This window comes from Nicotiana sylvestris, chromosome 7 (assembly GCF_000393655.2).
Source record: "Nicotiana sylvestris chromosome 7, ASM39365v2, whole genome shotgun sequence".
NCBI classification, from domain to species: domain Eukaryota; kingdom Viridiplantae; phylum Streptophyta; class Magnoliopsida; order Solanales; family Solanaceae; genus Nicotiana; species Nicotiana sylvestris.
This window is the reverse complement of record NC_091063.1, coordinates 22,130,742-22,157,183: the sequence shown is the minus strand read 5'-3', so window position 1 is coordinate 22,157,183 and position 26,442 is coordinate 22,130,742. Positions and strand designations below refer to the sequence as shown.

Sequence of the window (26,442 nt, the reverse complement as noted above, 5' to 3'; positions counted from 1 at the left end):
TAAACTAAAAAAAACCCAAAGTATTGGTGAAAATATCTAGAACTTTCTACTTGAAAGGAAAAAAAAAGAGGGAAACATCTCATACGTCCATTTCCCCCCCGACAATCGAGTCCAGTCATTGTGTTGGATCTCTAAAACCGGAATAACATCATAAGCTGACATGGACAACTCTAATTGGTTAATACCACGTAGTCATTGCCACGCAACAGAAATTAGAACATGGTGTTTCTCTCTTTTTTACTCCTAGCCCTCACTATTAATACTTCTAAATTCTCTTTGACAGAAACGACGAAAGAAGAAAAGAATGGATCGAGCTTCGTTTTTTCCACTTTTATTGATAGTTGTACACCTTATTGCCACAGCCAATGCATTGTACGGACCTTCATCACCAGTTCTTCAGTTAACTCCTTCCAACTTTAAGTCTAAGGTATTTTTTATTCCACCTCCCTATTTTTCTCCAATTTTCATTCAAGACCCAATTTTAAACATAGATTCACTTTGATTTTAATTGAAGGGGATAACCCAATTTCTTATATCAATTTATTGTCTTGTTAAAAGGTATCTATGTATGTATCAAAACGCGAGATCGTTGATTATGTCATTCTTTCTTGTTATTTGGACTCATTGATGTTCTATTAATCCTTAGTAGCTATAATGCACTGATTTACTGAAATTGTTTCCTATATGGTAGTGGTAATGATCTGTAGACTACCTTGACACTGTAAAGTTAACATTTTTAGTTTTGGATAATTGAAACAGAGTTAAAAAGAAGCAGCAATCCGTTTAAACTTCCATTGCATTCTCAAAATAAAACTGAAACATTTAAAATAAAATAAAATAAAAATTGGGTTAAAACTAGTGCACATATGAATCTTTATGAAATGTGTTTATATCCTACTTTCGTGGTGTTTTACTGCCTTATGTCAGCCTTTTACTGTAATCGACACAACAAAGCTTCTTTAAATTGCATTTAAAAGAGCTTCAACTTTTAATGGGTGATTACAACAACAACAACAATGCCCGAGTTGCAAGCAAGTTGGGGTCGGCTATATGAATCCTCATTCCTTTCATTTAGCTCAACTCATCATCATCATTTACCATAATTCTCTACCAAGTCTAAAACCTATTCCTAGCTAGTAGGTATTACAAATATGAATTTTCCTCTTCCATAATGCCCTAGCTAAGTATGTATTGATTCCAATGATTTGTAGGTCTTTCCCATGTGATTTTAGCTTTTTACTGTAATTGGCACATGCTTCTTTAAATTGCGTTTAAAAGATCTTGAACTTTTAATGGGTGATTGCAGGTGCTAAATTCAAATGGTATTGTTTTAGTTGAGTTCTTTGCGCCTTGGTGTGGTCATTGTAAAGCTCTGACACCCCATTGGGAAAAGGCAGCTACTATATTGAAAGGTGTTGCCACCGTAGCAGCTCTTGATGCCGATGCTCACCAATCCCTTGCACAGGTATGGTAAACTTAATGTTATCTGAAGGTGCATATTCAATTACTAAATCAATTCTAGTAGTGTTATGTGTTTTGAAACATGAACAACAACAACAATTACTATGCCTCCATCCCTAATGAGTTGAGGTCGGCTAGAGGAATCCTCACTGTCTATGTTGCTCCATTTAAATTCATCTTAGGACAATATGCAAAATAAAAATAAAAATAAACAAAAAGTACTAGAAGTTCTTTATATTTTTCTACTGATGTATAAATCTCTGGAAAGGTTAAACGCTCTTAGAAAAGTATAGGATGTAAAATAAAAGTGCTAATAGGACTCAAACATATTCTCAATTAATAGGTATCGTTGTCCAATAGTTTCTTTTTCCTTTATGCCCTATCTTTTGCTGAGTCTTCTTGGATCCCAAGGACTTGTAGGTCATGCAAAACAATACCTCCCCTTTTAACACCTTCCCTCACCCTGGTTCTAGTGGTCGACGTAGAACATGACAATACCATCTCAAGCGGCTTTCTCCCATTTTATCCTCTGTATATGCTACCAGAACCTTCTCACAAATATGGTCATTTCTAATCATGTTTAGTCCTGTATGATTGCACATCCATCTCAGTAGCCGCGCCTTAGCAACATTCATCTTGTAGATGTGTTTGACTGTAGCTGCCCAACATTCACTCCCATATAACATTCATAACTCTTTAATTGTTTTAAAGAACTCGCCTTTCACTTTGGTTAACATTCTTCTATTAAATCTGCACGGAGTTCACTTAAGAATATTTGTGGATTGATGAAACTTGCTTGAATGATATTGGTTATGGCCTAGAGATAATGCCCCGAAAAGAGAGATAATGTGACGAAAAGAACGGTGAGGTCTGATGATTGATAAAACTGAAAGAACATGTTAATATGAGATGCATGTTGTCTTCCACTGAAAAAAATAGAAAGGCGAGATGCATGTCTTTCATTCAATTACCTTGTGTCAATTTCTGTTGACGTATTGTAAGGGCGTGACATGATATGACCACTTTGTGCAAATTCTTCATACACTAAAAGTTAGTTAAAGATATGCACATCCTCATACTAGATGCTTCCACTGTAACAAATAATACCCGTGCCAAGATTCATATAATGTCGATTGATGGCGCTCGAATTATGGTAAAGTGTTCAGTTTATGGCTTCTAAGCTTTGTAATTATGACTGAGGCATTCCAAGCAATCTTAACATGATAAAGAAACATCCCAGAATATATATAACTTGACGGTATGTCAAGAGTAAAGTGGAGGAGATTATTAGCTAAAGGAAAAAAAAAGAATTCTTGCTATCTCGCTTAGGTTCTGTTCTTCAGACAAATACTTCAAAGCTTGAGATAAACATAAGATTCACACACATGTAGGTTCAATGTACTCCATAAAACTACCTCAATTGAATTTTTTTTTAATCTCCTCTGTTGGTGGAGGTTCATAACCAAAATATCTAGCTAGGCAGATATAGAAGTGCAATATGTGCCCAGCTTATTTTTATTGAGCTGTTTAATTCCGCAGAAATAGTTAAAACCCATGAAGTTAAAGAATCATTGACCTTGTTCTTAGTTTTCATTTTGAGTTTCACAGTGGCTACTGAAGCTTCTAGGACTTGGTATGTAGCTTAACTTTTTTTCTAAGAAAATAATACTAGGAGAACTGTGAGCTAATCTAAAGTAGCTCTACACAGAATAACTCTTAGCAGTACGATTAAAATCTAATAGAATTTGGGAAGAAGCTGGCTGATAAACTTTATGGCTCTACGCCCCTACCTCTCACTTTTCACATCTTTTTAGGTGCACGTTTATGCATTTTATCAATTGATGAACTATTCTTAAACTTAACGATGCCAAGCGGCATCAGAATAACAATTATCAGACTTAAGTTTTCTGTTTCACACTTTTAGATGAATTCGGAAGTGATAAACTGACACATGTTTTTATGATTTAGGAATATGGAATCAGAGGATTTCCTACCATCAAGGTGTTTGCACCTGGAAAACCTCCTGTTGATTACCAAGGGGCACGTGAGGCGAAACCAATTGCAGAATTCGCATTGCAGCAGGTAAATATCATTGTTTACATTGTTTGAAAGTCAGTCTGTACTGGGGCTTTCTATTTTCCAACTTTTGTTTATGTTAAAAAACTTGAAAGTCACCTAGCATCATGTCTTTTTCCTCCCTTTTTTACGATTTCAGCTCCAGTGAAAGCCCTTTGTCTCGAACAAATCAAAAGATTCTGCCGTTCATATTCTTATTACTAAAAATGCATTGGCAGATCCAAATCTAGTGTTAAGATGAATAAATTCCTTTTGGCGATATCTAGTGTGAAGCTGTATCCTGTTTACTTGTCAAGAAAAAGGATTCTATGGTTTCTCCTTATATTTGATTGGACAAATGTATCTTTGTTTTAAGCATGACTTTCTATAGACATTACGCATTTGATTGGTAGTAATTAACCTATTTGATTGAAATTCATCCTGTCGAGCTTTTAATCATTATGTCTTGCACAACCAATGGAATAATATTCTTGAATCCTTTCTCCATGTCCTGCTTGAGTCTTCATCCAAAACCTGGGAAGGTTTTGATGTCAATTGCTTTGCTTACAGATCAAGGCACTGCTGAAGGACCGAGTACATGGAAAAGCTACAGGAGGGTCTTCCCAGAATTCTGAGCCTAGTGCATCAATAGAGTTGAACTCACGAAACTTTGATGAGAAGGTGCTTAAGAGCAAAGATCTCTGGATAGTTGAGTTTTTCGCACCTTGGTAAGTTTCAACTGTTAAGACTTTAGTTTCTTCATCGCCAGCCGCTAAATTATTTGTACTTGCAAGAGTCCAAGGACCTTTTTGTTGGTGTATATATGCTGTTTCTTTCTTTCTTTCACATGATGATAACCCATTCACTGCAAGTATTTCTGAATGTTTCAGTTGAGTAGTTGAATTAGTCTTTAAGGACTAGTGCGGTGGTGCCGTGCAGAGTAAAGATCTGTAAATGACTCTAGGTTGTTATAATCATTAACCCCTAAATTCCATGGACCATGATTTAATCTTATGATTCCAGTTTCTCGGGGAAGAAACTGCAGGACATTGTTTCACCTGATGTAAACTCTGATAATTAGGTAATTAGCTATTCACAAATCTGAGAGAAGAAGTATCAGACATTGGAAGCTGAGGTAAACTATATGGTAGAGAATCTCAGTTTCTCTATAAGGTTGGAAGTTATAAGACCCTTAACATTTAAGGCGAACCTTTTTACTCAAGTTTATTTTTGTACGAAAAGGTTACTCTAAGTTTCTGAAGACGCGTATGCTAAAGGTATATGTGAATGTGATGGATAAGTCATACGTTACCTCCTTCATCCAACTTTTCTTATTTTCTTCCCAAAGACCCTTCTCCCCTTACTTTCTTTTAGATTATGTGTTGTTTCCCTTTACCCTTTTTCCTTTGGTGTGCTGTTTCTATTAACTTACCGAGGTCTTAAATTTAAATGGCTTTCTTAAGGTGTGGGCACTGCAAAAAGCTTGCTCCTGAGTGGAAGAAAGCTGCTAAGAACCTTGAGGGTAAGGTGAAGCTGGGCCACGTAGACTGTGATGCAGAGAAGGTAAGTTTGGAATCTTATGATCAACTGGACATCTGTCATCTTATTGCATTTAGCTCTTCTTTTCTTCTTTTAAATAGTAAGAGAATAATAGAGAACATGTGAAGGTGGTTGCCGCAAACAAAATTTTGACACATTATTACCGTGAGTTCTAAAGTGAAACCTCTCAATAATGAACACCCCCCCCCCCCCCCGCCCAAATCAAAAACCACATCCAAAGAAAAAAAAGAATTAAATAATTTAATATCTATACTTTCGTTCTTGATGGTTCTCTGATTGTTCGAATTTTCTGGCCTGCAGTTCTTTATTCCTCTGATAATTTCTAACTCTATAATCATATGTTTCTTTCTTTCTGTTCACGTACTTTCTCCAGCTTTGATTAGGAATATTTGCTTAGCTTCCTTTAAAGTAAAAAGCTCATGAACTTGCTTGAATTAACAAGCACTTAACTCCAAGTTCTCAGTCCTACTCTGTTAAAAAGAATGGGAATAAGCAGGGAAATAAAGAGCTACTGTAAGCACTAAACAACATGGTAGGAAGGGACATTCTGTTGGTACCTTGTAAGTATTTTTAATAGCACCTCCTTGGTGCGATATTTATAATACACCTACCATTTCACAAAAAGAAAAACAAGCATCAAACAAAATGGTGAGATAAGCTTGGTTTATCATCCACGGTGTGGGATAATACTGGGTATGTTGTTGTAAGCTTGGTTTATCATATGTAATTACTAATTACATGGAAAACGAGGATGATATGGTTGTTCTCATCCCTTGATTTGGCATTACAAATTGTCAAAATAGAATTTCTAATTGGAGTTTCTTTTAACTTTTAATACCTTATTGAGTGTGCCACTTCTAATCAGGGTCTGTCACCAGTCTTTGATGAGCAGGTACAACGTCCAAGGTTTCCCCACAATTTTGGTATTTGGTGCTGACAAGGAAAGCCCTGTCCCATATGAAGGTGCAAGAACAGCGGCAGCCATTGAGTCGTTTGGATTAGAGCAGCTGGAAACTAATGTTGCACCTCCTGAAGTGATTGAGTTGACTAGCCCAGTAAGCTCACTTTAATAATCCTTTGAACTCTTCTTCCTTTGTCTTGCATTTCATACCCATTGAAATATGACTAAATTTGATCTCTTTCCTAATGAAGGATGTCATGGAAGAGAAATGTAATTCTGCTGCAATCTGCTTTGTTTCATTCCTGCCGGATATATTAGATTCCAAGGCAGAAGGAAGGAACAAATACCTAGAAATGTTGTTATCTGTTGCGGAGAAGTTCAAGAGAAATCCCTACAGGCAAGTGTAGTAGTGTACTTAGCTACACATGTTGCATTCTATTCTTCAATAGAAATGATCTGAGGTGTAATAAAATCAAGTGGCTTGAACTATTCTCGAATATAGAGATAAACCTAATTATTTTGGTCAATTTTACAGTTACGTTTGGGTGGCTGCTGGTAAGCAACCAGACCTTGAAAAGCACGTCGGCGTTGGTGGTTATGGATATCCAGCTATGGTAGCTTTGAATGTGAAAAAAGGAGTATATGCACCTCTTAAGAGTGCATTCCAGCGCCAGCCGATAATGTAAGTAGCTTTGTCCACATCATTTTGTGTTCTCCACTGTGTTTGGGATTGAACTTGACAGTATTCATTCTGTATATACAGAGATTTTGTGAAAGAAGCTGGACTAGGTGGAAAAGGTAATCTTCCATTAGCTGCTACACCTTCAATTGTAAAGACTGAAGCATGGGATGGAAAAGATGGGGAAATCATCGAAGAAGACGAGTTCTCCCTTGAAGAACTTATGGGCGACGACACACCAAACAAGGATGAGTTATAATTCTTCTTCACTCTCATAGAGTATTATGTTAAGCTAGTTAGAAACAGTTTTGACGTAACAAAAGCCGTGTATTACTATGTTATAGTGAATTCATCATCAGATTGGCCTCCCCAGTTCAAAAGATTTTATTTTTCCTTCCTTTGTTTCCTGGAAGTTTACATGGATTGTTACTGTTGGGGATATATCAGAAGTCACTTTTCCTGTTGTTGTTTGCTTGTTTTCTTCTATATTACGCAAGTCAGTGCTGTAACAGGTTTAGAACATCTAATATTTATTGCAGACTATAGTTGTATCGAGTCCATTAAATTAGACAAATGTCATAAACTAAGCATTGCTGGAAAAAATGGGCATATATTATGAGTCTTGACTTGCTGAGTGTTTTTTCACGTGCGAACTTTAGATTATCACTGGTCTTAAAGTAGCCTTTTTATTCCCATTGATTTTGACATGGTTATTTAGTATTGACTTGCTTGTCCCTATAGAGATAGTACAATAACTAAGAAATCATGAATTAGATCGCATTGTCATGAGTTCAAAATTCAAATCAAATTGGAACCCCCCCCCCCCCCCCCCCAAAAAAAAATCAAATCAGCTACATTCTGTTCAGTGGTAACTAATTGTGTCTTTTTTCTTTCTCTATTAACTTTGTAAAAAAAAAAAAATATTTACATTACTCACCTATTTGTTGCACCTGTGTTCTCTGAAATGCATTTGTAGAGTTGCATGTTATTTGAATTTGCACATTGACAAATAGTTCCAAAATAGAATAAACCGTATTCAATTCGATCGATATTGAAATACATAAAAAAGTTTATGCGCTCCTTTTATCTTTTTGATGAACCAATTGTTTGAACAATAAAATAATATAGAACGAGAACAATCCCAAGAAAATGTAATTAGCAATTAAAAGCACCCATTTTATATATACTTATCGTACAAGGGATCGGATTAAAGAACATCACGCAACAATACCCGTAATGTAACTAGAAATCCACTCAATTCGTACTAATTATATATGGCTTTATGGAATAACCAAAGCATGCAAATAGATAATCTCCAACTTATAATTATTCCAAAATCTTGGACAGAGCTGTTTTAACCACATGATCGGCGATGATACGATCTGTTTTTTCCGTTGGATGAAATGCATCCCAAAATATATATTTATTTGCATCTTTACATGTGAAAAGATTATATCGATCACATGCGTAACCCATCTCAAATAGTCCTGTTGCGCAGCAAGCGAGTGAAGCTACCTCAAACCCTGTCAAATAACAAGATTATCATAATACTATGAGTTTGTGTTCCCAACACCGACAGTGTAAACCGATCATATTAAGCTGATCACCTATAATAACATGCAAGTATTATATATGGTAGTAACATAGAAAGTAGAGTAATAACCTAAACCAATATTTTAGTTACATGTCTGATAGTGTAAAGAATTTTAAACTATAATAAGTGTATAACTTAACCTCTAATAAGTACTACATTATATTTAAGACGTTATAGTACTAGTAGAAAATAGTTGAAATCAATATAGAGGAGTTCTTTTACGGGATCATATTTAAAACTTATTATGGTACTTCAGTTTTAAATACAGTTAAATCTCTCTATAACAATCTCGTTTGTTTTGGATATTTTTGGTTGTTATAGTGAAATGATGATATAGAGAAAAAATTATTGTAGCATAACATGAAATATTGGTTCCAAAGAAAATTTGATTGTTATAGTGAAGTGAGGTTATGACCAATATAGAGGAGTTTGACTGTAAATATCAAAAAAATATTTTCTTAATTAACTGGGGGCGGGGGGGGGGGGGAGAGAGAGAGACGTACCATATATGGAAGGCTTTTTAATCATTTGTAGCATAATGTTGTAAGGATTAGAGAGAACAACTTGAATCCCAGAAAGCTCTTTGTTTAGCTCAATAACCAATCCACTCAACTTATCATTAAAATTCATAGCCACAACATTGTAACTCTCCAAACATTCATTCCCATTTGCCATGTTTGATGTTCTTTCTAGTGGCATACACCCCATTGGAGGAAGTCCACCTAGTGATATTTTTCTTGCTCCAAGATTGTACAAATTGGTTACAAAATTCTTGGCTATTCCAATTAGGAAAGTTTGGTATTGATCCACAGTGTATTGAGATCTCCTTTGAGGCATTGTGTAGTAGTTTTCAAGAAAGTCATTTGTTCCAAGACTTAAGGCATATAATGCCTCACTTATTACTTCATTTGCCTTTTCATCACCAAGATAAGTCCTTAGTTTCTTTTGATATTCTTTGTAGTACTCCAATTCTTTCCATAAGGGTATCACGCCCTGCAATTTTGGATCATGTACAAGCTATTTAATAAAACGACAAGAGTACATAGTAAGATTATGATCGTACTATGTTTATCCTATTTTATGTAACACTCTTTTCTTTTTAATATATTTAGAAAATAAACAACAACAAACAACTAAGTCTCAACTTATGGAGGTAAAAACTATTTCTGATAGACCCTCGGCTCAAAAAAAATAAAAATAATTCTCAGCAGAAAATATGACACCACTTTGTATTGTAAACAATTTATCTTAGTATTCGTATTTGACCCTAACAAAAATAACTTTTTTGGGGCCTCGCTTGATAGGAAAATCGATGTTTTATTAGGGGAGAACAATAAGAAGTGACATGTGAAACTTTTATGTACTTTTGGGACATCCGATGAAATTTGGAACATGTGAAACTTGTATCACCTTTAATTAACTCTTAATAGTAAGATTAATTTTAATACCTTGCATATTTTTTTTTGTCAAAGTATTTTTTTATTTCTTAAACTTTGTATTCAATCAAACTGCTATCAACTTCCAAAATGTTAACATATTATTAGCTAGTCAACCCAAATACACTCTTAACCTACTGTCATGCTATTCCTTTAAGCCCAAGACCAAACAATTCTTTTTTCAAAGGTTGCAAGTATACACATTATATGTAGCTTATTTTTCTTTTCTTAGAGGCTTTTACTATAAACTTTGATCGCACATCCAAATCTATAACACTGGCCAGTGGCGATCTAGTGCATATTTCATAGGTTTTCAGAACTCAGTAACTTTTGTACGGTCCGTATATTTCTATTCAGAAGTCCACTAACTATCTACTCCTATACTACACTTGAAATCGATGTAGAAATCTATAAAGTTAAATTTTGGATTTGCATATGAGATTACACTGCTTAACCAACGTAGCAGTATACTAGTAAAGCCTAAACCCTAAACTCTAAACTCTTAACCAAAGTAGCAGTACTACTATTTACATTATTAAACTGTTCTACAAGTACAATCTCTAAAGTCAAAAACATGTTAAGAATATTACAAATTAAAGAAGCTTACAAGAACATTAGCAGTGGCATTATCATATCCAGTTCCAGCAGAGGCAAAACTAACTCCAACAGCAAAATCAGAAATATTATAAGCTGGATCCAAATATGCTGGAACTGTTGGTTTTAAACCAGCAGCCTCCGAAATAAAATCAGTTGTAATTCTTCCATTAGAAAATCGACCTGTCGGCCGACCACCTGCAAAATCTCTACCATATGGCATAAAATCACTCCTCGCAATTGTCTGAATATAGTTGTTATTACCCGAATCAACCGATGAATCGCCGAAAACAATAATTGCAGGAATTTTGGCATTTGTTTTGGCTAGTAATAACAAGAAAATTTGAGTTATAATTAGGAGCCATGATATTCTATTATGTGCCATTTTAATTTATCTTGGTTATTTTCGTGCTATGTAGTTGAGTGGTTATATAGTGCAAAAATTAAAGGCTAGCAGTGAAAAAAGAAGAGACCAAAGTCATGAATGAACTAATTTTGTTGGGGGTTATAATGAGGAGTAATAAATAAGTGTGCATTTTTAGGGAGTACAGGGACAAAGACACAGAACTACACGAGGGTCATTTCGTGTTGACATTGCAATGACGGAAAGTGGATTTTGTAAAACTACCAAATCCAAAAAAAATAGGTGCATTAATTAATTCATGAATTCAACTACTTGTTCTGGCTCTGACCTAGAAAAGTTTAATTTAGCCTTTTCCACTTAAGAAGTGCACTAGAAATGATCCTATTAGTCTTGTGGTCCTCCAACAACCATACATATTGTTGTTGAAACTTCGAATATATATGCTTAGGAGTACTACTTTGAGTTTGACATCACATTCTCTAATACAGATTCAAGATTTGAATTTTATGGATTCAGTTTCTGAATTTTACCATATTTTATTTAATTTAATAGGTTCAAAATTAATTATTTATTGTCAAATTACACAATGTAAGCACATGAATTATCAATTAACCGTGAACTTGATATGATCTGTAGAGAGAGAAGGGAGAGGAAGAAACGTCTGTCTATTTCATCTTGTTAGTTAACACTGTTACAACACTAAGACCCTTTTAACAACCTAACTTCTCTTCTTCTAATGTAATACATTTCATCCACAAAGTTTAACTAATTGCACATAAGTCCCTGCTTCCTTAATGAAGCTTCTAATTATAAAACTTCCCTTCAAGCTGGAGAGTGGAAAACATCTATCCCTCCCAACATGGACACTAGAATCTGGTGTTGTGTAGTACCTAGGGTTTTGGTCATCATGTCTGCAACTTGTTCTTTTGTGGAGATGTATTGTAGTGAGATCTATCCACTTTTGATTCTTTCCCTCACAAAGTGACAATCTATTTCTATGTGTTTAGTTTTTTCATGATAGATTGGATTAGCAGCAATTTGTAGAGCTGTTTTACTATCGCAAAACAGTTTTACAGGTGTTTGGACTCCAATCCCTATTTCTTTCATCAACCTTGTAAGCCAAACTATTTTAGACATCACAACTGGCATGCTCTTATATTCAGCTTCTACAGAACTCCTGCTCACAGTCTGCTGTTTTTTAGATTTTCGAGAGATCAAGGAATCTCCCGACTTCACTATGTATCCTGTAACAGACCTTCTTGTGTTTGGGCATGCTGCCCAGTCTGAATCATAGAAGGTTGTGATTTGTTTCAAGGTTTTTTTTTCTCAACAACACACCTCTCCCTGGACACCTTTTATATATCTTATTACTCTCAATGATGCCTTAGATGAGATTATTTTGGATGCTGCATAAATTGGCTTAGCATCTGAACAACAAAGCATATGTTAGGCCTAGTTACGGTCAGATATATCAGCTTTAATTTCCTATAAGCTTCTGGTATCCACCTATATAACGCAATTCTTCATCTCCTGTCATCCCAACATGCTTATCATAGTCTACTATTTTCAACTTCTAATTTTGTTCAAGGGGAGAACTTGCATGTTTTTCCCAACTTAGTCCAACTTCAGAAACTAGACTGAGTGCATATTTTCTTTGATTGAGAAGGATATCCTTTTGTGATCTCAAGATCTCTATACCTAAGAAGTACTTCAACTTCCCTAAATCTTTAACTTTGAAACACAAATGCAATATTTTCTTTGTTGCTTGTATCATAGTTTGACAACTTCCTATGATCAGTAAGTCATCAACATATACCAAAATAATCACCATATCTGCACAATTCTTCTTTGTAAAGAGTGAGTGATCATAGGCACTTTGAAAATAGTCTGCCTTTGTTAAAGCATCAGTTAGTTTAATATTCCATTACCTAGATGCTTGTTTAAGGCCATAGAGTGACTTTGACAATTTACAAACTTTTGACTCCCCCTGTCTATGAAAACCTTGGGGCATATACATATAAACTTCTTCATATAGGTCTCCTTGCATAAATGCATTATTAACATCCATTTGAAATAGGTTCCAATTCTTTGATGCTGCTAGACTGATTGTAGTTCTGACTGTTACCATTTTTGCTACAAGTGAGAAGGTCTCATGATAATCTAGACCTTCTTGTTGTATGTAGCTCTTAGCCACAAGTCTAATTTTAAATCTCTCTATCTCTCCATTTGTCTTGTATTTAATTTTGTACACACACATAGAGCCAATGACTTTCTTACCATAGGGTAAGTCTACAAGTTCCCAAGTGTTATTATATTCTAAGGCTTTGATTTCATTCTACATAGATTCTACCCACCTAACATCGTGTGATGCCTTTCAAAAAGAAGTTGGTTCTACTTTTATTGAGAATGCTGCCAAATAGGTTTGGTAATGGATTGAGAGATGATCATAGGACACACTGTGAGATGGGAGTAAGGACTATGTCCTGATGATTTCCAAGTAGTAACATAATCCTTTAGCCATACAACACACTTTACTCCTCTAGTTGATTTTCTAATCTCAACTGGAGGTGCAACTTGAGTTACACATGGTTCTGTAACAGGTTCTGGCAGTGCCTGATGCACTTGATCAATTATCCCCCGGTGATGCACTTTATCACTTATCTCCTGCTTTGTTTGCTCCTCTGATTCAAGAGTTGAATTCCCTATTTCAGGAATAACTTTTTGTTCCTAGGGCGGTCCAGCTTGATCATTATTATAATCACTCTCACAACCAGGTGATAGAACCATGTTATTTCCCTCTGTCATTCCAGCTGCTCCTGTTGTATCACCATGCTGAAGGCTAGAGTTGGTAGTATCTGTTGTGCTGAGAAAAAATAGATCATCTTGCTCCATGTTATCTGTCTTAAAAGGAAATATGCCCTCTCTAAAACTGACATCTCCGTTAATAAGAAAGGTGCTAGTATCTAAGTCAAATAGCTTATATCTTTTTTGAGTTTCTGAGTACCATATGAAGACTGTCCTTCTTGCTCTTGGTGCAAATTTGTCACAATTAGGTAATGTGCTTGCATAAAACAGATAACCAAACACCCTTAAATGTTCAAATTTTGGTTGTTTTCTATGTAGCATCTCAAAGGGGGATTTGCCTTCTAATACCTCTTAAGGCAGTTTATTGATCAAATATACAGCAGTCTTCACACAGTCTTCCCAAAACTTCACTAGCATATCCCTTTGAAGCCTTAAGGACCTTGCCATCTCTAAAATATATATGTGATTCCTCTCCACAACTCCATTCTGTTGTAGAGCGTATGGACAACTGCTTTGATGTACAATACCAAGGGATGCAAACATATCATTGCACTGATCATTCAAGAAATCTATGCCATTGTCTAATCTTATTGTTTTGATCATAGTGTCAAACTGATTCTTAATCAAGGAAAAGAAGTCTTTTAATACTACAATTACTTCATTCTTTGAATGCAATCCGCAAATCCATGTATATCGACTAACGTCATCAACTATTGTCACAAAATATTGCTTCATGTCATAGGTTGGAACTTTATATGGCTCTCATACATCAACATGCACAAGTTGAAAGATACTACTAGATTTACTACTACTATTTGGAAATTTAAGTGTGCTATGCTTGGCTAGAGGACAAATTTCACAGGTTTTATGTAAGTTTACATCCACCTTATTCTTTAGTTCATCCAACTTTTGTAAAGTATTCCGAGATGCATGTCCTAATCGTCGATGCCATAATGCAATATCCACTTTCTCCCTTTTGAAAGTCCTTGTTGCTACTAATTCTTCCGTTCTTAGTCTGTAGATCCTACTGTCTTCCCTAGTAATTTCCAGTACCTTGCCATTGTAGATCTCCTGAAACACACAGAAATCAGGGTCGAAGGTAGTTGAGCAGCACAAGTCTTTAGTTAGTTTGGACATCCAAAGCAGGTTAAATTTAAAATCCGTCACATATAACACATTTGTTATCTTTTGTTTTCCCAAAATGAATGCATCTCTTGAGTGTGTATTCTTTGATTTATCTCCTGTAGGCATTTCTACTCCATAATTATTTTCTCCTTCAATTTCTTTAAGACTCTCTAATACTTCCTTGCAGAAGGTTATGTGGTGTGATGCCCTTGAATCTTTATCCAGTCATACACTTTCCCTTTGGATACACTAGATAGCAATGACTCAATACCTAGCATGTTTGATGAGCTTGTTGCAGCAGCAGATCCTTCTCCCATAGAAGACTTGGTCAGCAAATTGACTAGGTGTTTGTAATGCTCTTTTGTCATAAAATTCCTTGGAACCTAGGCTTTGACATCTAATCCTCCCTCTACATTCACAGTGTTAGCATAAAGTTTGTATGCACCTGGTTGCCCTTTCTTTATGCTCTTAAAATTAGCTGAATACCCTATTATTTTGTAATAATTCTCCTTTAGATGGCCTTTATAGCCACAATTCTCACAGATTAGTCTTGGTTTCTTTCCTTTGAACATTTGTCCCCTACCTGCTAACATAGTTAGAGGATCTTTGTTTGTTTCAACAACTTTTAATGCTCTTTGACTTTCCTCTTGTACTGAAACTGAGTATGCTTGATTTACAGTGAGTACTAGCCTTCTCTGCAAAATGTTACTTATTATCTGGCCATAACTCTCATTCAGCCCTATAAGGAACTGCAGTAACCTCTGTCTCACCACATGGTCAACATATGGCCTTAATTCCTCACAATCACATGAAGGTAGTGGTGCTAGAATATCTAGTTCATCCCACAAATTCTTCTATCTTTGAAATATATATTGTAATACTTCACATTCAAGTTGGAGTATTCATTTAATGTTACTTAAACTATAAAAAAACCTAGCTAATTAAATGGGCAAAAGCCCATTGTAAATGACGGCAAAACAACAAAAGAAAGAAAGGCAACAAAGGGTCGAAGCAGAAGCTTCAGAAAACGCAAAGAAAAAAATTCAAACAGAGAAGAAGAAGAAGAAGAAGAAGAAGAAGAAGAAGAAGAAGAAGAAGAAGAAGAAAAGGATTTTAAATACGCAGTGGTTCTTACATGTAATACTCGAACTTCGCATCTGGGTTCTTCTCTTCTGGTAATTTTTTTTGTCTCTGTTCATATATTTGAAGGGTTGCACAAGGTATAAGAAATTTAATACCAATAAGAGTTATTCTGGGCAAATTATGCAATTGAAAGTTGGTCGATATTACTGCAGGATAAATTCACTTGGAAAAAAGACGGGTATTGATGTATTTGTACTTAACATAGTCTCATTATATATGATCTTTGTTAGGTGTAAATTAATGTCACGACCCGGATTGTCCACCCTCAGGAGTCGTGATGGCGCCTACTAATGTGAGCTAGGCAAGCCAAGCCTTTGATCTAATTACTTCATTAACCGATTATTTCTTTATAACAATTATAAAGCGGTAACGTGATAACAGCTGAAATTCAAATTTAAGCAGAAGAAAACAATAAAATATATGAAAATTGTATCTATTACAACTACTTAAGCCTTAACCACCCAAAACCTGGTGTCACAGTGTCACAGACGGTCTAAGATTTACTACATACAAAGTCTGAAGAAAATGACAATACACTGTTTCTGAATAAAAGAAAAATGAAACAGGAAATAGGAATTTAGGAGACGCCAAGGCCTGCGGACGCCTGCAGATCTATCTTGGATCTCCGCGTGGACTGAAGGTAGCCTCCACACTACGGTCCAAAAGCTGCTCCGAGATCTGCATATAGTGCAGAGTGTAGTATCAGCACAACCGACCCCATGTGCTGGTAAGTGTCTAGCCTAACCTCGGTGAAGTAGTGACGAGGCTAGGACCAGACCATCAAATAAACCTGTGCAGTTATATAATATATAGCGGAAAGTAAAGCAGGAATAAACAAGTAAAGATGGGAGGGGAAAACATGATTCGGGAAAAAACAGGTAAAACAGAATATCAAGAGAACTATAAAGGAATCAAAATCCAACTACTAACATGTAGCAAATCATGTTAATGAAATCATGTTAAAGGATGTTAATGATTGAAGGAAATGAGTTAAAATTAACTTACAATCGATTTGGAAGAAGAGTTGTTCTTGGAAAATCGCCCAAAGGAGTTTGTGTTTTGAAAAGATGTGAAAAATGGGTTTAAAATCGTCTAAGTATAAAAGTTGCAGGTCTCAGATGTGGGAATTGCGAACAAGGGTTCGCAACGACCTCTGCTGGCTTAGGAATTGTGAAACAGGGTTCGCATTTGCGAACCCTTCAGAAATGCTGAACTTTCGTATTTGCGAAAGTAGTGTCGCATTTGCGATACATAGGTCACATTTGCGATCCTGGCCCATTGGCAAATCTTCGCATTTGCGAGCCAAGGAAGGCCTAGGCTGGTTTCGCATTTGCGATCCAGCCTTTGCATTTGCGAGCTCGCATTTGCGAGCCAGGCTTCGCAAATGCAAAGCCTGCAGGCCTCGGCACACCAGCTAAAATTCTGCAATTTTTCTAAGTTCCAAATGCACTCCGTGGCCTATCCAAAACTCACACGAGCCTTCGGGACTCCAAACCAAATATACACACAACCTCAAAAACATCCCACGGACTTATTCGTGTACTCATATCCCCAAAATAACATCGGAAACATCGAATTAAACCTCAATATCAATGAAATTTATCAAAACTTCTTAAATATCAAATTTTGCATTTAAGGTCCGAATCACGTCAAACGGATTCCATTTCTTACCAAGCTTCATAGAATCATCTTAAATCATATATAAGACCCGTACCGGGTGCCAGAACCAAAATACGGGCCCGATACCAACATGTTCTAATCAGATTTCATTTCAAATTCCTTTAAACAATTTCAGGAAACAATTTTCTTTAAAAATTCATTTCTCGGGCTTGGGACATCGAAATTCAATTTTGGGCACACGCCCAAGTCCCATATTTTCCTACGGACCCTTCAGGACCGTCAAATTACGGGTCCGAGTCCGTTTACCCAAAACGTTGACCGAAGTCAAATTAATTCATTTTATAGTCAAAATTTATCGTTTTTCACAGATTTTTACATTTAGGCTTTCCGGTTATGCGCCCAGACTACACACGCAAATCGAGGTGATGCTAAAAGAGGTTTTTAAGGCCTCAAAATGCAGAATTTCATTTTAAAACAAGTAAAAATTAAGTTAGGGTGTAAGGATTGAGTTTTTGTATTTAACTATATTGCAATGACAATATCGAATTTGGGTTTGAACGTGGTAAGTCTAGTATTGAGCACAAAAGATAAGTACCAATTAAGAAGGAATATTATGGACAGTAATATTATTTTAGTTTCAATTTATGCACACGATTAAGGAAATTGAACAGTACAAGGAATAAATCATATAAGTTCCTTTTTATTTAAAAGATTTTGGACTAATTTAAATTACTCATATCATGGGTAAATATAATTCGATGAACTGATGATAAAATATAAAACTCGAAGGATTGGGTATTCTAAATTAGTGATGGATTTAGCCTAAATAAGGCAATTAACTTGAGATCGATATTATGTAATTATTGATTAATTGGAGGAATTTGTACGAATTGCTCGAGATGAAGCATTTGGTATTTTAGCATGAGTACTGTGAGTAGTAATCTTACCGCAATTTGTATTTTCATAACTTGCATAATTTATAATAATTTTTAATATGAATATGTTACCGATTATTTTGAGTTGCATGTGGGACAAGTCTTTTACTCGATATGATACTGAAATAGTTATTTGACATGATTACCATTATTTTAAATATTCTTGTTGTCACTAGATATGTTTTACCATTACTTGAATTTATTGTTATCGAAATGAAATTACATGATTTGATAAGAACTGAAATGCCTTATATTGTTCTAAAATATTTTCCAATGAGTATATACGGATTACAGAGACAAATATAAATGGGAGTAGACTTTGAAAGATCTCGTAGCTAACGGTAGGTTCGTTAGACCTGGTGCACCTTATAATTATCGAATACCGTTTCAGCCCTTGCTAGTGGGAAGGTAGAACTAGCATACAATTACTGTGTTCCCTCGAGTAGGGACTACCGTTATTTGACTTCTTGCGAAGAAGTCCACAGTTATACCGATTAGATGATCCTTCATAGAAAACCTCCCAAATGTGAAAATATTGATATTATACAGTGGTTTCGAGCTTATTACTGAATTATTGATTGAATTATATTACATGAAAACATGACGGGACTGAAAATTATTTATTGTTTCTTAAAGGGAATCTTTATGATACTTTCTGTTTAATATACTAGCATAATTTTTTTTGACTTGTCCCCAATAAAAATGGTTGTGGTTAAGTGTTATTACTCACTAAGCTAGAAACTCATTCCTCGCTAATTTTTTTTTACAGAGACAACAGTTGACGCATGTGAGGATTTCGTTAATTAGAGCACAAAGTTGATAGTTCTTGGTGAACCTCTCGCTTGTTCACGTGGGCGGAGATTTTGTTTATTATTATGGTCTTTTACTTGAACTCTTAGAGTCGTTCTATAGTCATTATTTTAGTGTCATGAGTATTCTTTTATTATTATAGTCTTATGCTGAGTATCGTTCTTTATTATCAAAATTGGAGATAAATTAGTATTTCTGGTTGTTAGTGGATTGATTAGTAATGGTGAAGACTTGTTTTGGTTAATTGATAAGTTTTCGATTATTTGGTTTGATATTAGGATGGTTGGTTGTTGATTTTGAGACATGAAATTTTTTGGATAGCCCAAAAATAGGGGAAACTCTATCCATTTTTCTGTAAAATACTGATGAGGCTTACTTGGGAGCACTTGCTCCTAAGCGCTAGTCACGATCCTAAATTGGGTCGTGACAAAGTTGGTATTAGAGCTTAGGATTTAAGTCCTGATTCATGAGGCAATATTTAGTAGAGTCTTGTTTATGGGTATGTAGGCGCCCATACTTATTATCTTGAGGCTATTGAACATCTAGGAATGTTTTCCTTTTTTTCATTCTTTGATCGTACGTTGAGATAACTTGTGATTGACTTTGGAGTATTTCTTTCGTAGATGGCTAGAACACGCACACCCTCATCTGCTGTATGTGGTGCTGGACGTGGTACTACTTGGGGTGGTGGTCAAGTTGGGGTTCATCAAACTAGAAGACGGACTGCTCCTCAACCTGAAGTTGGGAACATAGGTCAACCTGAAGCTGCTATGCCAGATCAAAGGCAAGGGCAAGGAGTTCAGGACGCTCCACCACCAGTGCCAACTGTTGTACCTATTGTTGCCTTACCTGCGGACGCAATGGCAAGGTTATTGAATGTGTTAGATGCATTGGTTCCCACTCAGGGTGGAAGTTCAGCTCCTCAGGCTACTTTACAAACACAAGCACCAGCACAGACTTAGACTTTCGGGAATAAGGAAGTATCCATACAAGAGTTCCTGAAAATGAAATCACCAAAATTCACAAGTTCTGATAATTCAGCAGATCCCTAAAGTTTCTTGGATGGGACACTCAAGGCATTACATGCTCTAGGATGTTCTAGTGAGAGAGTCGTGGAGCTCGCAACATACAAACTAGAGGATATGACCAACACATGGTATGAAAATATATTGCTAGGAAGGCCAGCACGAGCAGCACCACTGACATAGGATGAATTCTCTAAGTTGTTCATGAATCATTTTCTTCCAGACAGCCTGGTGCAAAAATATGCCAGAGACTTTGAGAGATTGGTTCAGACTCTAGATATGGATGTGTCAACATATAACACCAAGTTTTGTAAGCTGGCTAAATATGCTTCTTACTTAGTGCCTACCGAAGAAGCTTGAGTTCATAAGTTTGTTGATGGATTGGTTGGTTGTCTATACACTACAGTAGCCCCACAGATGAAGATTTTATCCTATTCTGATGCAGTCGACTTGATAGAAGATTGAAATCAAGGGATGTGTTGGCCCAAGAATAGGTGAAGTTTTGAAGAATGACAAATAAACTCAGTCATGGACCAGGTCCATCTTGTGAAGCATTGTCATGATAAACCTACACATTTGAGATGCATGTGAAGGAGATAAGTCATACTGATCAAGCAGCAATATCTCCTGATCTGATAAAAAAAGTTGCATATTGGATAAGGGGAGAAAGTCTTCTTATATGAAGAGAACACAATCCGGATAAAGAGAGTGTTAGAGTTTGATATCTTCAAGGACTCAACTACGATAGAAGATCAGAAGTTGAGTCCCAATCAAACTCTGATTTCTAACCTATTAAATGACAATGATTGTTCTCTTTTACAGGTATTGCACAAACGCAGAAGTTAAACTAAATTGAAAGCAAAAGAGCAAGGCGATTTTGCAAGCAATTTATGTGAGATTTGAGTGTGCACTCCAGAAGCTACTTGAACGAGATAGAAGAACCAGTTCCATTGTGTTTTTTCTTATTCTAGTTCAATTGTAGTAGGTGGTTTAAAGTTGTACCTTTCAGCTTTCATAGAAGCAATTGTATTAGGTACTTTGAGTATTCAAGTTATAAGCAATTGTACCTGTGACATGTGTATATATGACTCACTGATCTCTTACAACATTTTCTCTATTATGGCATTTGAAGCATGTTCAAGGGAGTTCTATATGAAGAACCTGGTTCATCAGTATGGGTTCATATGAAAGCTCAAGTATATTTTCTATACTCTGCACAATTAGAAATATTAATAATTCAATCATGAGCAAAAATCCTATACTTGTCAAATTCCTAGAAAATTCTATCTGTTGAGCATTGAACCAGTTCCGTCCATCTAGAACTCTAAACTGTGATTTTTGCCTAATATCTAGGGAAGCCAAATCTATCATTAAAATTCTAGAATTTCAGTTTGATTAGACTTATATTTGACCCCTGAAAAAGTTGTCGTTACTTATTTAATGTCTAATTCGCTTTAAATACACACCGCATCTCCAGTCTTCTTCACAATTCTAAAACCGTCAAAAATTCCTCTTCAATTCTAGTTGCCCTCTTCTCCAAAATTCCCAAATTCTCTCAAAAAATGAAGAATCATGTCTAACCCACAAGATCATCCTGACACTCCTCCACCACCATCTCCCTCAAATTCATCCTCATCTACTCCACCTAGTGTATCTCCAAAACCTAGGTTTCGAAGGCAGAAAATGCTTGCTCGAAAAACTGTAGCATATGGGGCTCTGAGGAAGGTTTTAAATGAAAGGTTGAAAGCTAGCCAAGTGAAAGAAAGCCCAGCACCAAAGTTTGATTCTAGCTTTGAGTCTGAATCGTTTTAATCCGCGACTGAGGGAGATGGACATGGGTCTTCTGACTCTGAAAAGACTCAAGAATCTCCTTTTGAGGTAAGTTCTTCTATGGTTGAAAACTTAGAAACTAGGTTTGTTCTGGTTGGACCCATTAGGGATGTTGAGTTGCCTGAGATGAGTAGGAGTGGAGGTAAAAAGAAGTCTGAAAAAGAAAAAGAGAGAGAGAGGGTACATGTGTTAAAAAGAGGAGAAAAGGGAAGGGAGTAGTTCTTGCTATATGTGGGGTTGCACAAGATAGGTTAGATGAGAGTGGCATGAAGTCAGGGGGAAGTGGTTTTGGGGAAACAGCTGAGGGGTTGGTTCATCTAAGCAAACAAAGAGATGAACCTGTTTTATCTACTAAAGAAACCTTGGCTGACCTAATGAAAAAGGTTGGGGCAAGTTATAACCCAAAAAACGCAAAGCTACTACACCAAAAGCCCCAAATGTTCCTAAGGCATCCAAGAAAAGAAAATCCTCATCCCCAACACCTACTGCCTCTTCAGTTCCTAGGGGTAGAGCCACAAGAAGCAGGGTAAAACAGAGTGAATTTGATCTACAAAAGGCTTTATAAGAAAGCAAAAAAGGAAAAAGGATAAGGGAAAGGGAAAGGTTGCAAAATCCTCAGAGGCTGTTGAGGAAGAAGAGATGGAACTGGTCTATCAAGAAAGGGGTACAACAGTGGAGGTTCCTACACCCAAGCCTAAGAAACCCAAGACTTCCTCCAAGAAGTCCTCCTCTGTGCCTGTAGTTGCTGAACCCACACTAGCCAAGAGGACAAGATCTGCAGTGAAAGCTAAACAAATCAAAGTTTCTGATGATGATGATTGGAGTGGAGAAGAAGAAGAAGAAGAAGAAGAAGAAGAAGAAGAAGAAGAAGAAGAAGAAGAAGAAGATGAATCTGAGAAGGAACATGATAAGCTTGCCATTTTTGGCAGAAGAAAAATCTTAAAAGGTAGATTATTGAAGGACCTAGTAGAATCAGGGATGATGAGATTAGTAGACTCTTTGGATGCTTAGGTATGGAAGGACATGGTCCTTTAGATGGAAGGTAGGCTATTTAGAAACGAGTTGATTGAATTTATGGCAAATGCTGTTGTTAAGGATGGAGTTGTCAGTAGCCAGGTGAAGGGAGTTCAAGTGCAGTTTGATGTTGTGAAACTGGGAGAGATTCTGGACATACCCTCTGAAGGGTTTGATGACTATACTAGACAAATGTGGCCATGCCTGGACTCCCTCCCCACTGCCCTTGAAATCACCAAAAGATTTTGTGATTCAGAGAATGTGAATAAAGCCAGAGCTGTGCAGAAAAGTGAGATGAGGCCTCAACACAAGGTGGTATTTGAGTTTGTCAACAAGTGCTTATTGCCAAGACAGGAGAGAAGGCATACTGCCAACTATATGGATCTGGTTCTTATGAAATGCCTAGAGAGAGGAAAGCAAATCAACTGGCCTGCCCTCATAGTCAAATTGCTAGACAGGGTCATAAATGGTTCTAAGGCTCATGCTACCCCATATGGCTTCATACTAACCACAGTTCTGGACGAGCTCAATGTGTCTCTGAAGAAATGGGAAATAGCCTCGAGCAAAGAACACTTTGGCATCAAAACTCTTCTTGATTGTGACTATCCAGTCAATGCCATCCTAGTTAAACCTGGTTCATCCTTGAGGACACCCATCAACAGCAAGGTTAGGACTTTGGCTCAGAAATGTGCAGCTAAGGATGCTGAAATTTCTAGGCTCAAGGCTCGTGTGGTTGAAGTGGAAGCTGAGAGGGATGGAGTTCTTCAGAACATGCTGAATCTTCTCAAAACTCAACCCTCCAGTTCCTCCAAGCCTTCGGACTCCTAGTTTCTGTCTCCTGAAATAGTTGTAGTATCCCCTAGTGACCCAGATTAGAGATTTTTTTTGTTTTTTTGCTCATGGTTTGGACGTTTTTCTTTCTTTTTGTGGATTGTTAGTGGCAACATATCTCTCTCAATGAAAACTGTTGTTTTCTCTTGTTCAATGATTATTCTGACCTTGATAGTTTAAATATGTTTATTTGATTACTGATGATTGCACCATGATTGCACTTGCAGTTGCCCCAGTGGCCATGAGTACTTATTAAAATCTGGAATTCACACTGTGTATGCAACGTTTTGATGATGCCAAAAAGGGGAAGAGATATTGTGCTTTACACATTATTCTAAAATAAGTGATATTTATAACCTTATTAACCTGGTCCTTGATGAAAAGAAAATTTTCTAAGTTTAGTGTTGATGGTTAAGTTGAGTTCTTACAAGTTTTTTGATCAGTAAAAAGCACAGAGTTTGTCATCATAAAAAACGGGGAGTTTGTTGGCCCAAGAACATGTGAAGTTTTGAAGAATGACAAATGAACTCAGTCATGGACCAGGTCCATCTTGTGAAGCACTGTCATGATCAACCTACACATGTGAGATGAACGTGAAGGAGATAAGTCCTACTGATCAAGCAGTAATATCTCCTAATCTGATCGAAAAGGTTGCATATTGGATAAGGAGAGAAAGTCTCCTTATATGAAGAGAACACAATCCGAATAAAGAGAGTGTTAGAGTTTGATATCTTCAAGGATCAACTACGATAGAAGATCAGAAATTGAGTCTCAATCAAACTCTAATTTCTAACCTATTAAATGACAGTGATTGTTCTCTTTTACAGGTATTTCACAAACGCAGAAGTTAAACTAAATTGAAAGCAAAAGAGCAAGGCGATTTTGCAAGCAATTTATGTGAGATTTGAGTGTGCACTCCTGAAGCTACTTAAACGAGATAGAAGAACCAGTTCCATTGTGTTTTTTCTTATTCTAGTTCAATTGTAGTAGGTGGTTTAAAGTTGTACCTTTCAGCTTTCATAGAAGCAATTGTATTAGGTACTTTGAGTGTTCAAGTTATAAGCTAACTTGAAGTTGTCGCAACAGTTGAGGTTGTGTGCTACAAGGGATTAGAGTTAATCCTTAGGTTTACAAAGAGTTTTTGTAAATGCTGTTTTGGCTCAGTGATTTTAGTGGAAGTTTGGGAAAATCCTACTGAGTAGTAGGTCGTGTTTTTTTCACCTTTTGAGCCAGGTGTTTTCCACGTAAAAATCTCTGTATTCTTTATTTTATGTACTTTTTATTCTGCAAACAGTAGTAGTTAGAACATTCTAGAGAGAAAATTGGGTACCAAACAAATCACCCCCCTCTTGTGTGGTATTGACGTTTAGAACATCAGGATGTGATAAGCGTGCAACTAGTGACTTACATAAGAAGGCCAAGACATGAGGGGATTTTAGTGGCGGTTTTAGTGAAAATCAAAAAGTAGGAAATTAGGGACAACAACAACAGGATTCTCAGACAGGGACACACCTATCTTCACAGTTCATATACAGATCACATTACAGACAGGGTAATATGGGACCATCATCTTCTGAACATCGTAATTCTGGGCAGATATATGCCACTACTCCAGTCTGTCAAACCTGTAGTAGATCACATTTGGCTAATGTCGTATTCTAACTAGATAGTGCTTTCGGTGTGGCCAGTTGGGACATCACTTGAGGGATTTCCCTCAACCTCCGAGAAATTTCAACCAGGTTTCTATTCAGTCAGCTGCATCTAATCAAACTACTCGTAATACTTCAGGTGCCACAGATACATGAAATAGAGGTCAAGGTGCTGGAGACCGCGCTGATCTGAATCAAGGACAAGGGAATGCTATTAGAGGTCAAGCGAGAGTTTTTGCATTTATTAGACAGGATGCTCAGGCCTTAAATGTTGTGGTTATAGGTATTCTTTCTGTCTGTTCATTTGATGCATTTGCATTGATCGATCCAGGATCTACTCACTTCTATGTGTCCTCGTACTTTGCTTTGAGGTTTAGTAGACATCCTAAGCTATTGAATGGCCCTTTTTCTAGTTGCTATTCCTGTTGGAGAGTCTCTATTAGCTGAATACGTGTATTGTGCTTGTCATATTTGGGTTGAGGGTAGAGATACTCTAGTTGACCTTATTGTACTTGATATGATTGACTTTGACATGCTGATGGGAATGGATTGGTTATCTTCTTGCTATGCTATCGTTGATTATCATGCAAAGATAGTCAAGTTTGAGATACCAAATGAACCCAGTTTTGTTCTAAAATGGGGTCAGGTTCCAGAGAATTACAAAGTTGTACTCCCTCCATTTCATATTGAATGAGGTACTTTCCTTTTTAGTCTGTTCCAAAATAAATGATACATTTCTAAATTTGGTAATCCTTTACTTTTGAGATACTAATATTACCCTTACCATCCCTCCTTCAAAAATCTGACACGGACCCACTGAATTTAAGAGTAAACGGTTTGTGATAGTAACTTTATTAGGTTAGGTTAACAAGTCAAATGTTTAAAATGTGAAGCCACTACATGTCAGATCTTTTCAATGCTTGTTGGTATGTGGCTTCTTCTATTTTGGTTCTTTCATATTTTTTGCTGCAGTTACAATTATTTTCGTGGAAATTGGAATATTGCGAGCCT

The 26,442-nt window shown here is 36.4% G+C and overlaps 3 protein-coding genes across 3 annotated transcripts; 2 read left to right on the top strand and 1 right to left on the bottom strand.

Moving 5' to 3' along the window:
- Window positions 1-248: 248 nt before the first annotated feature.
- Window positions 249-7,122, top strand: LOC104249871 (protein disulfide isomerase-like 2-3). The gene is made up of 9 exons (XM_009806382.2): window positions 249-427; window positions 1,307-1,465; window positions 3,430-3,543; window positions 4,087-4,244; window positions 4,980-5,079; window positions 5,955-6,131; window positions 6,229-6,374; window positions 6,513-6,659; window positions 6,741-7,122. The coding sequence occupies exons 1-9, from the start codon at window positions 305-307 to the stop codon at window positions 6,913-6,915; spliced, it is 1,299 nt and encodes a 432-aa protein (XP_009804684.1). The 5' UTR covers window positions 249-304; the 3' UTR covers window positions 6,916-7,122.
- Window positions 7,123-7,811: 689 nt separating this feature from the next.
- On the bottom strand, window positions 7,812-10,870 carry LOC104249872 (GDSL esterase/lipase At4g26790-like). The gene is made up of 3 exons (XM_009806383.2): window positions 10,294-10,870; window positions 8,754-9,243; window positions 7,812-8,179 (listed from the first exon to the last, which is right to left on the bottom strand). The coding sequence occupies exons 1-3, from the start codon at window positions 10,663-10,665 to the stop codon at window positions 7,983-7,985; spliced, it is 1,059 nt and encodes a 352-aa protein (XP_009804685.1). The 5' UTR covers window positions 10,666-10,870; the 3' UTR covers window positions 7,812-7,982.
- Window positions 10,871-21,679: 10,809 nt separating this feature from the next.
- LOC138872831 (B3 domain-containing protein At4g34400-like) lies at window positions 21,680-22,948 on the top strand. Its single transcript, XM_070151251.1, has 4 exons — window positions 21,680-21,832; window positions 21,932-22,079; window positions 22,184-22,320; window positions 22,508-22,948. Exons 1-4 carry the CDS (start codon window positions 21,680-21,682, stop codon window positions 22,946-22,948), a joined length of 879 nt encoding a protein of 292 aa, XP_070007352.1.
- The last annotated feature ends 3,494 nt before the right edge of the window (window positions 22,949-26,442 follow it).

Excerpts from the sequence above, each read along its gene's own strand:
- LOC138872831 (XM_070151251.1), top strand. The coding sequence starts at position 21,680 with ATGTCTAACCCACAAGATCATCCTGACACTCCTCCACCACCATCTCCC. Across the intron at positions 22,080-22,183 it reads TGAGATGAGTAGGAGTGGAG|ATAGGTTAGATGAGAGTGGC; the intron begins GTAAAAAGAAGT and ends GGGTTGCACAAG. Across the intron at positions 22,321-22,507 it reads TGGCTGACCTAATGAAAAAG|CAAAAAAGGAAAAAGGATAA; the intron begins GTTGGGGCAAGT and ends TTTATAAGAAAG.
- LOC104249871 (XM_009806382.2), top strand. The coding sequence starts at position 305 with ATGGATCGAGCTTCGTTTTTTCCACTTTTATTGATAGTTGTACACCTT. Across the intron at positions 3,544-4,086 it reads CAGAATTCGCATTGCAGCAG|ATCAAGGCACTGCTGAAGGA; the intron begins GTAAATATCATT and ends CTTTGCTTACAG. Across the intron at positions 6,132-6,228 it reads TGATTGAGTTGACTAGCCCA|GATGTCATGGAAGAGAAATG; the intron begins GTAAGCTCACTT and ends TTCCTAATGAAG.
- LOC104249872 (XM_009806383.2), bottom strand. The coding sequence starts at position 10,665 with ATGGCACATAATAGAATATCATGGCTCCTAATTATAACTCAAATTTTC. Across the intron at positions 9,244-10,293 it reads ATGCCACTGCTAATGTTCTT|GGCGTGATACCCTTATGGAA; the intron begins GTAAGCTTCTTT and ends CCAAAATTGCAG. Across the intron at positions 8,180-8,753 it reads TAAAAAGCCTTCCATATATG|GGTTTGAGGTAGCTTCACTC; the intron begins GTACGTCTCTCT and ends GTTATTTGACAG.